Source organism: Oncorhynchus nerka, linkage group LG25 (genome assembly GCF_034236695.1).
Source record: "Oncorhynchus nerka isolate Pitt River linkage group LG25, Oner_Uvic_2.0, whole genome shotgun sequence".
In the NCBI taxonomy this organism is placed as follows: domain Eukaryota; kingdom Metazoa; phylum Chordata; class Actinopteri; order Salmoniformes; family Salmonidae; genus Oncorhynchus; species Oncorhynchus nerka.
The window spans coordinates 10953374-10964167 of record NC_088420.1 but is presented as its reverse complement, the minus strand read 5'-3'; the positions used below and the strand labels follow the sequence as shown (position 1 = coordinate 10964167).

The 10794-nt window shown below is 42.2% G+C and overlaps 1 protein-coding gene across 1 annotated transcript in view; it reads right to left on the bottom strand.

The window, feature by feature from the left end:
- Positions 1-10794, bottom strand: part of psmd1 (proteasome 26S subunit, non-ATPase 1) — a 63779-nt gene that overhangs the window by 51966 nt on the left and 1019 nt on the right. The window contains 15 exon segments of the mRNA XM_029633576.2: positions 922-986; positions 1426-1521; positions 4450-4646; positions 5994-6105; positions 6598-6771; positions 6874-6952; positions 7510-7598; positions 7726-7854; positions 7966-8026; positions 8201-8427; positions 8972-9115; positions 9364-9572; positions 9839-10008; positions 10385-10458; positions 10723-10766. Coding sequence (XP_029489436.2) covers positions 922-986; positions 1426-1521; positions 4450-4646; positions 5994-6105; positions 6598-6771; positions 6874-6952; positions 7510-7598; positions 7726-7854; positions 7966-8026; positions 8201-8427; positions 8972-9115; positions 9364-9572; positions 9839-10008; positions 10385-10458; positions 10723-10766 — 1870 coding nt within the window.

Genomic DNA, 10794 nt, shown 5'->3' with positions numbered 1-10794 from the left:
AAATAAAGTTTAGATTGTTTGCCCATGTCGTGCAGCCCCACATGGCAGTGTGGAAATACTCAAATGAACGCAGAAAATGCAGAAATTTATGAAAATGCCCCCAAAATAGTTTGGGTTGAAGTTGAATTGAACAGTAGAAAACAAAAATCAGAATGGAGACCAGTTGAAATAACTTAGAATGTATGCGTTACCACCCTGAGGTCATGCACTATTTATAAAGCACATTTAGAAATGTCTTTACTTAAAAGCAAAAATAGTGTCAAATACAATCATACATCATTTTCTTATTTAAAAAAAAAAATACAGTGATATGATATTTTGGCCATATCGCCCAGCACTCGGGCTTACATAAACAATTCAGTGTATAAGAAAACGCAAATCAGCCCAGAGCTCCATCTGGGCTAAAGGTTAACCCTACTGTATGCCCTTGGTTACTTAAAACCCCCAAACAGTGTTCAGACAACAAATTCTTCAGGGGTGAAAATTCCACAGGCTTTGGTGAGAACTTGCGAAAACCCAAATTCTTGATGGGGAAAACATAGAACTTGAAAATGTGGGTTAACCTCAGGGCCAAAGATGGGTAACAGCCCGGGGGCAATCAGGAGTGGAAAAGCCCCATCTATTTATCTGAGGTCTAGGCGGAAGAAATCTCTCTCACTGTTTGTTTTAACGATCAGGATGAGGGGAGGGAGGCTACATAAACTGCCAACAACACCCATCTGAGGACATACTCCAAAATCATTTGGAAATGATGCCCGGGCTATGAGAGGAATGCAGTCTTTGTGTATACATGTAGGAGCTGATTGATCAGTTAGCTTGGGCTAAGAGACTAGCAGTGGACCAAGAGGCTGGAAAGTAGGGGGACCTCTGCTGGGCAGAAAAGGGATTACATAGGGGATACAGGCTTGAATAAGGCCTTACCTGAACATGATGAATCCAATGGACTCCACCGCTGCCCTTCTGACATCATCGTTCACGTCACTTACCTGACAGGTAGAGAACAATGTATTAATAGCAGAAAGAAAAAAAATACAGTAGGGCAATGAGATAACAGCTACTAATAACCATTTTCCTGCCCAAACACCAAACTCCCAATCTGCCCAGATATCAAAGATTTGGGGAAAGTGTATACTTGTTCATAAAAAGCTCTTGTATCACAACATCTTTAGCTTGTGCAGGCTGCCATCTGTATGAATACCAACTCAACCATCTGCCCCAGTAACATTAATGAATCCATCAGGGCTTCCTGTACTACCCAGGAATGTATTTCATTACGGCGTTTAACATACCAAAACATTTTAATTTACTGTGAGGTATACTATGGTCTGTCATAACCATACTCCCAATTCCAATACTTCACAGCTTGACTATCCCTACTCTGATTCCTGGTTGTCAGTGTTTTGCGTGAGGAAGGAGAATACTTACAGCCACATGCAGCAGGCGTCTGATGGCCTTGTTGTTCCCGGAGCCACAGTAGGCCATGCCCACTGTGTACATTCCGGAGCGGCGCAGGATGGGGTCCTACAACAAACGCAGTGGTGGAACACAGAGCCTTAGCTAAGAGAAGAGTCTGCAGCAGTAAGGTTGCAACATTCTGGTATTCCCGAAATCCCAGTTGGAAAATTCCCGTAATCAGGAGGGAATAAGTAGGAAATCCAGAACCCTCCAAAACAGGATTTCTGGAAAACCAGGTAATTTATTGAAAGTTCCCAGATTTTGCAACCCTAGTAGGTAGTCATGGAAACAATGTATGGTCAACAAAAGGTATACCTCTTATTTGACAAATAACACATTTAAGTATGGGTACTGCATGCATCATTCATACTACGGTTCAGGACAGGTACTCATTGTCGCAGTAAATTGAAACGGATGACTACAGGCTGGAAGAAATAAAAAACACCCACAATAGGCAACAAGGTTAACAGTCATGGTTGCATAGCCAAGGAATTAAAGGAATGAAGGGCAATATATTGGTAGTAGGGGATGAGGTGAGTTTCCGCACCCTACAACGCATAGCGGAACCCATCCCCACGGCAGGCATAGCGGAACCCATCCCCACGGCAGGCATAGCGGAACCCATCCCCACGGCAGGCATAGCGGAACCCATCCCCACGGCAGGCATAGTGAACTAGTGTGTGTGTTAGGGTGGTCCCGAGAAAAAAAATGTTTGGGTCGCCCGAGAGTAGTCCAGTTCTTTCAACCAATCGATTGATCGAAATGTTTAAACATATTTTTCCCATATTGCGTAGTTGAATAAAATCAACTACATACGCACTGAGCTTGTCTACATAAGCATATGGTTTGATGAAATAGTTAGACACAAACTACTCAAGAGTGTTAAAACAAGTGACAGCGAGTGCCTGTGTGACTGGTAGACGTTGTCTCTCCTCCCTACTCCAGCGAAAAGGCACCACAACAAGTGTTTAATCGCACTGCCCGTGCTGAAGCTGCTACATAATTTCAGCCATGTAGTTTTACTTGTTTGACTGAAACGTTATCAAAAGCCCTCATTTATTTAGGAAAACCTTTCCCCTCAATCCTTGCTCTCTTTATGTGAAACATGTAATTAGAGCTGGGCGATATGGTCAAAATCTCACATCCCGATAACGATGCATATCACGATATAGCACATTTTCTGTAAATTCAATGAATAGTCTACATAAAATGCCCACACGTAAAGGCCTATTTCTTGTTACATTTTGAACTAACTCAACAATAAAAAGGTACTTACTCATATTTGATTATTTATCTTTTATTTAGAACCTTTGTGCAAATGTTAAATTAAGTATTTAACCAAATCTAAAAAGGTAAATAGTTGCGCGCAAAATAAATATAGGCCTAATATATAAATGTTTTTTTTGGGGGGGGGGCTTGCCTGTATTGCATGTTATTTTGGCATTAATATGTGTCACATATCAATTTGCATTTGGTACCTTGGGTCGAGTGTTGGCACCAACTCACGAAACCCCCGTTTCTCCACCGTGTAAATTAGGGCCATGTCTTTGCAGATGTTAGTTGTAACGGCAGCTGTTATCTCCTTCCATCTTCTTGGTTCTTTGCCATATGCTGTGCCGCGGCCAAAAGCCTCTTGCAACGTCTGAGTCGAGGGTTTGTTTTGAGCACTCGACTGTACTTTGAGTCTCATCCGTAGACTCTCTCCGAAATGTTTCACATGATTCTCGCGTAGGTGGTAAAGGAGGTTAGTGGCGTTTGAGCCTGTTGTCGGGGCCGGCCTGCGGAATATTTAGCAGAGGACGGTTTTCTGGTCCGTGTCAGACTTTTCATATCCAAACCGAGACCATGCGACCGAAGTAGCCCCTCTTTTAGGTATGAGCTCCGTGTCACGTTCACCCTCCTCCACGTTTGTTTGTGTTGCAAAGTTCACGCAAAGCGTCGTCCAATTGACGGAAAACATTACCGCAAAGAGTGCGATTTGCGACAAAGAAATAAACGAGCATAATATGAAACGATAGAAAAACGTCTATCGTCACACGATATATCGTCATATCGCCCAGCCCTACATGTAATCATAGCATGCACGTGACCAATAGGGCCTGACCTATAGCCTATCATAATCACATCAATAAATTGGTTATAACAAACTCCGAACACAGTAATGTCGACTGCAAAACGAATGCGGAGGACGTGAAAAGGGGTGAATGTTTACTGGTTGCTCAGGAGGGAAAGGGGAAGTCAGATGTGTGGAAGACATATGACCTAGTTGTGGAAACTACTGGAGATTCAGGAGGGTATAGGTGCAAGCATTGCGTGAGAATATAATTTTTTTTACCATTTGGAACAGTGTAAACACTAATTAAATGTACTATTCTACCGGGGAAAAACATATATAATATACATACTTTATTACAGCAGACTATTGCATGCATTCATGAATTGCAGTTTATTGTTTAGGCTAATTATTCAAAGCTCCCTTTGTCATTTAATTTTAAAACAAAAAATGCTTGATTGCATTTCATGTCTCATTCTGCGTGATGGCATGAACGAATTAATGTAAATCTAATCCTTTCCGAATAGGGTTAAGGCATTGTTCGCAATATGCTGGTAAATTTTGCCATTATGCACATAGCAACGTAGGGAAAGATGCCAATTCTATGGCGCACTGAAGATTATGTTTCAGAACCACAGACAGTGACCATATCCAACACGGGATAAAGAGCATTATTTACACAGTATATTAGCTGTAGTAGTGATGCACTATTATTTTTACATAATATAACCATATACAATTTCACATCTTAGAGTGATGACCCAGTGGACTCCACAATGGATTAGTCCACTGAGACCAGCGTGAATCAAAAGAAGAAAATAAAATAAAACTCAAAATAATTGCGACTGCTTGACTAAAGAAATATCGGTCAAACAGCCTAACGACCAAACAAAATAAATGGGGTCAGTCCTAGTACATGCATTTCCAAGTCCCATAGTTACCTTGTCCCTGCAGAGGCTCTCGATGAGCGTGTCTGCCTCCTCCATGCGTCCGTACATCACCATGGCGATGCCCACGGCCAGGCCGCGCAGGATCTTCTCGTGCTGAGTCTCCTGGGCGTAGCCCACCATGTCCTCGATGGCCTGGGCAGACTTGGAGCCCAGCATGACGAGCCCCAGGGCCAGTCCTGCTGCCTCGCCTGTGAACAGAGGGTAAAAACATGAGCACCGCATAATGGCACCAAAGAAAAGTCCTTTCTAAATCTGAACAACTGGCAGCACAGAGTTGATTTTGCTAGTATCACTTATCTCTTGTAAATTGCACAAGCAATGCCGTTTTTGTTGCAAGCATACTGTATATCAACAGATGCAAATATGTCAAGATGTTTTTAACTCTAAGGGCTACAGAGATATAATGAACAAAAATATAAACATAAAGTGTTGATCCCATGTTTCATGAGCTGAAATAAAAGATCAAAAATATTCCATATGCAAAAAAATGCTTATTTCTCTCAGCATTTCTCCTTTGCCAAGATAATAAATCCAACAGACAGGTGTGGCATAAAAAGAACCGGATTAAACATTACACAGGTTCACCTTGTGCTGGGGACAATAAAAGACCACTCTAAAAATGCAGTTGTCTCACACCATAATGCCACAGATTTCTCAAATTTTGAGGGAGCGTGCAATTGGCATGTTGACTGCAAGAATGTCCATCAGAGCTGTTGCCAGGGAATTTTAATGCTCAAATCTCTACCATAAGCAGACTATAACGTAGTTTTAGAGAATTTGGTAGTACGTCCAACTGGCCTCACAACCGCGACCATATGCATGGTGTCGTGTGGGCGAGCGGTATGCTGAGGTCACGGTTGTGAACAGAGTGCCCCATGGTGGCGGTGGGGTTACGGTATGGGCAGGCGGCATAATCTCTAGACAACAAACACAATTCCATTTTATCGATGGAAATTCGAACAGACAGCGATACCATGACCTATTGTCATGTCATTCATCTGCCACCATCACGTCATGTTTCAGCATGATAAAGCACAGTCCCATGTCGCAAAGGATCTGTACACAATTCCTGGAAGCTGAATATGTCCCAGTTCTTCCATGTCCTGCATACTCAGACATGTCGCTCATTGAGCATGTTTGGGATGCTCTGGATCAACGTGTACAACAGCATGTTCCAGTTCCCACCAATATCCAGCAACTTCACACAGCCATTGAAGAGGAGTGGGACAACATTCCACAAATCAGCCTGATGATGAACTACACGCAAAGGAAATTTGTCGCACGGCATGATCCCGACCCGTTTCCTGATCCACACCCCTACCATTTTTTTTTACGTATCTGTACTCCCAGCCGTGTGAAATCCATAGATTAGGGCCTACCGAATTTATTTCAATTTACTGATTTCCTTATAGGAACTATAACTCAGTAAAAACCTTTTAAATTGTTGCTTTTATATTTTGTTCAGTGTATAATGGTTGGCTAAATTTGAACTCGACTAGCACCAAATGCCTCACTGTCTGTTCAGGGTCGTGTACCTGTGACTGCATCGTCCTGGTACAGGTTAGACTTGAGCAGATCGTACACATCCTGCCTGGCTGTACCCAAAGCAGCCAATCCCAGGCCCAGACCTCCCCCGTGACGGACAATCTGTGGGAGGAAACAAAGCAAACCAAAACAGCCATCACAGACACGAATATAACTTTGATTTCAACTCAAATGTGACATGATATCCCCAGTTTGACTGGTGCCTAGCCGGAACCGAACGAGTGTGTTCGCTTACTCCCTTAAAAAATACATACGCTTGAAAAACTAGAAAAAAGTGCCAATCGTACGGTTTGTCCATCTTGAGATGCTGTAGCCAGTAGACACTAGTCAGAATTCATCGAAGAGAACTCAATAAATCAATTCAAGAAACTCTAAATTAATTTTCATGTTTTTGCAGAGGAGATCTTAGTCGCGCAATTGTACATCAAAAATGTTTGATTCAGTATTTCTCAATAAAAAATAAAAAAATGTGTTTATAATATAAGCAGATGCCTTTACATCCGATCAAATCTAAGTAACCAAACGGGGTGGGGGACATGGGTTGATTTGGAATTGATTAAGGGAAATGTGACGTGTCTGCATGTTGCCACTCACATCGTTGCTGGCGTTCTTGAGCTGACTGAGCAGGTAGTCGATGATGTCCCCCCCGTGGTTGGCGTGGATTAGCCCGAGGGCATACAGGCCGCCTCCCTCCTGGTAGGCTGATCCGGGTGAGGTGTCTTTGGGCAGATAAGTGGCCATCAACTGCAGTGCCTCTTTCTCGTGACCCTGAAAATATGCAGATTATTCAGTGAAACTTTTTTAAATAAATAAATATATATATATATAGATATCCTTTTATGTTTTAAATAGTTTCCGCTAAAAGTTTACCTTGTGAATGACACCAAGACTGGCTGTGGCTGTGAACTTGGCCCAGTTGGTGGCTCTTGCAAGCCACTCCAAGTTCTCTCTGTTGAAAGAATGAATAAAATCCCATCACACAGCATTAACCCTTTATATCCCCACACCAGGCTTCAGCCAAAAACTATTTTTATTATTTAAATACTCAAATATTTTTTAGGAGAAAATATAAGTAGTTGAATATTGGAATGTATTTGGATATAAAATTGTGAAGTATAAGCATTTATTAGAAAATTGTATTTAATAGAGAGTACATACAAATTCAAATAAGTACTCCGATGCATTTGAACCCAGGTCCTAGGAGTATTTGAAATAATGCATTTGGAAATAATAGTAGGCTATTTATAAGAATTATTTGAAATACTTCCAGTAGAAGTAGTTGATTTCAGCCACATTATTTGAAAATACTCAGAAGCCAGGTCTGCCTCACACCAATAGAATGTACCACATTACCACCAACACAACGGAATATAAATATAGATTTTTTTTTTATATATAAATAAGACTTCCTGGAGGGTATGTTATGAAGTGTGCTGGCAAAACAGAAAGTGATATTCTCTATGTGTTTATGCTATAGCTGGTGATGTTATAGTATAGTGGCTATACCTGAGGAACTGGTCACTTGTGGTCCCCGTATGCATGAAGGAGTTGGCTATGACCGTGGCTGTGTGACACACCGAATTTCGGACTGCATCCTGGATTAGGTAGACAAAGCAACAACAAAAATAATTGTGAAAGCCGTTTTAATAATGCAGTACATGTCATATGCCTATGTAACATGCAATACATAGCCTGTTTAATACTCATAATGGCATCCTTTACCTTTGTGTTCTTGAGAATCATTAAGTCTGTGTTGTTGTTCCGGATGAGGAACTGCAGATGAAATTCGATGGCCATTTCTCCACTGAGAATTTTGATCATCTTCGCGTTCTGGTCCTTAGGCTCGTCCTTCTATGCAAGCAGAGGAAGGGAAGACCCATTCATTTGGGTGACAAGAACAGTTATTTAAAATTGACAGCATCTCTGCATGGCCATAAAGAAGCACCAAGTAGAGCTACTCACACTGTCTGCAGCTTTTCCTGCAGGGGAGCTGCTGGCCTTGTCGTCCGTCTCCATAGCGTCACTGAGACATTTTTTAAAACATATTGGCTAAATCAACTTTGTATCACAGTAGTTACCTGTGATGTGTCAAGATATTTCACCTACACCGATCTTACTACATTTCCTTCACATTTTCCCATCATCTTTCCCCAACCTACCCATCTCACCCTGTGACTACACCCTCATCCTCACGCACCTGTCTTTGTCTGGGATGGGCACAGTGCCTGTGTTGGTGGAGCCAGGCACAGCGGGGATGGGCGTGCCCACGGTGCGCAGGTTCTGGATGACGGAGGAGAGGAACTGCTGGCTGGCACTCTCGTACAGGTCGAAGCAGATTTGGTAGGCCATCAGCAGGTTGTCTTCCTTCACCAGCTTCTCCAGGATGTCGCTCACCGCCTGTGGGTCATCCAGGAAGATCAGGCACTGTGGAGGAGAAAGAGAGACAGAGTTTGAGTGTGATGCATGGTGGTCAAGTGGTTCCTTCCTCGTATTAGTAAGATGGGTTTATTTGATATTGTACATATTTGCAACTAAAAGCTGAATTGCAGTAATCAAAAAGAGATTCGGGTGGGGTGAGGAGGAATGAAGAGCAATAGTCTGTAGTCAAGCCTCAAAGTGACTGCCTCTGCTGGTAACACGTGTGGGCTTGGGCACATGCAACCTGATAAAGATCCACCTCAGACAGAAGCATCGTTAGATTTAAGGTGAACAATATTTAGTGGATCTTTTCATTTCATTATGCACAGTTTCTCACCCCCCCCCCCCAACCTCCCTTAACAATAACGTGTGCATGTGACTGTTTATTTTCAAAGAAATTCGCTATTGAATGACTATGTAATTCCACTGGATCAGGATGGTACTGTTTCAGATTGTGAAATCAGATAACCATCGCACCACCAAACTGCAGGCAGTTGAATGGATATTTTAAAAATCAGAGCCCAATTTGAAGTGTGCTTTCTCCCGTTACCTGGCAAACATTGATGAAGTCAGGCTTCTCCAGATTCATGTAGAGCTTGACCAGCACTCGGAGGACCTCGTTGCGGAACTTCTTGTTCTGCATTAGTGACATGCAGACCTTCAGGCTGTAGGCCAGTAGGCCACTAACATCATTCTGTACAAGACAAAAAGGAAGAGGGTTAGGATCTCAACATAAAATGTAAGTTGTTACTGAATGTCTTGTTGTTTTAAACCACAACAAAAACATTTAAATAAAATGTAGGCTAAACCAAAAGTCGTGGATCTGTGGATTTTCATTAAGCAAATTTTGTATTTATTACATTAAGTAGAAGTTGCGCCAAATTAAACAATCTGTGGAACCAAAACAGAATGTGTTCAGAAGACGACCCGGGAGCCACTGACCGATTCAAGGATAGTCTTCTCGAAGATGTCCAGGCGTCGAGTCTCCAAGGCAATGCCGATGGCCTGCTTGTACTTATGGTCGCCCAGGCAACGCAGGAACATCTTGTTGACGATGCCCTCCAGCCGGGGGTCGATGCTCTTCTTCTCCTCGTCCTCAGGAAGCTCGGCGTTCTCCACCCGCTGCTTGGTGTAGTGATCAATGCATTTGGCTACGGGGAAAAGACCAGAGGTCATCAAAGAACTACTGTATACCGCTGTGGAATTATCAATTGCCATGATTAGTGGCATGCATCAGTGTGTTGATATCTAAATTAGCAACAGTGGGTATACATAAATTGAACATTGTTGGAGGTGACTATGTGTAATGTAACTAAAAAGGTAAGCCTGTGGATCAGCATCAGCATCAAGCCCTTGAGGTCAGTACTAAGATGGAGTACTTGTGGATACCAAAACATGCAGTTGTGACATCACTCACCGATAATGGTCTCCACATATTCAGTGTCGTCTGTGACATTGAAAAGGTCTCCTGCACCCAGAGCGTAGTTCAACGACTCATCAAACGCCCCGAGGTGGTAGAACACTTTGGAAGCCACCAAGGCAGCAAACGCCCTGCTCCGAAATGTCTCATCTTCATACAGGACCTCGCTGTGAGGAGAGAATACATTTTTTCCCCCCTTGAGTAATTTCTTTATTCTAATTAAAGTTGCACTATGCAGAAATCGCTCCGCCATTTCCTGATTATTTAGTTTAAGCAGTTTGCCTAATTTCAGTTTGTGACAAACTAAGTTAGCTATAGTGTAGAGAATCAATGTATCATCTAAACTGCTGTGAAAAATACTTTACATAACCAAAAATATTGTTGTTTCAGCTGTTTGAAGCTGGTGTACAAAACCAAAAGTTAAAATAAGCAAAAACAGAACGTTAAGTGAATTTGGTCAGGTTGCCCAAAAAGTGACATATTGCCAATTTAAACTGACCATGTAAATATTTGTGGTTTTTTCCCCCTTGTTTAAAAACTTACATTTTGTCAACAGATCCCGATATCTCAGCCCAGAAGTCATTGACAATGGAGTTCAGCTTGTGCAGAGCAAACTCCTACAAGCAATTTTTTTTTTACAAATGTTAAGACACTTTACGCAAACAATAGTCAAGAATAATCATTGCCAAGTCAATAGGAATGTTAGTGGTCACCAAACATGGTCCAGGAGAGCTACTGTCCAGCACTAATGAATGCTTCCACTAACTAGCTACTTATGATGGTCTTTAATGTTATTGTACAAGACTTTTCGTCTTCTCTAGGTCCATGGTTGGTGACCACTGGTGTATTCTCACTGGATAACAAGCTTAAATTCATGATACCTTGAGTTGGGGCTCCTCCTCATCCAGCAGTGAGATGATTCCAGCTAAAAATCAAATGATGTGTGTAGTCAG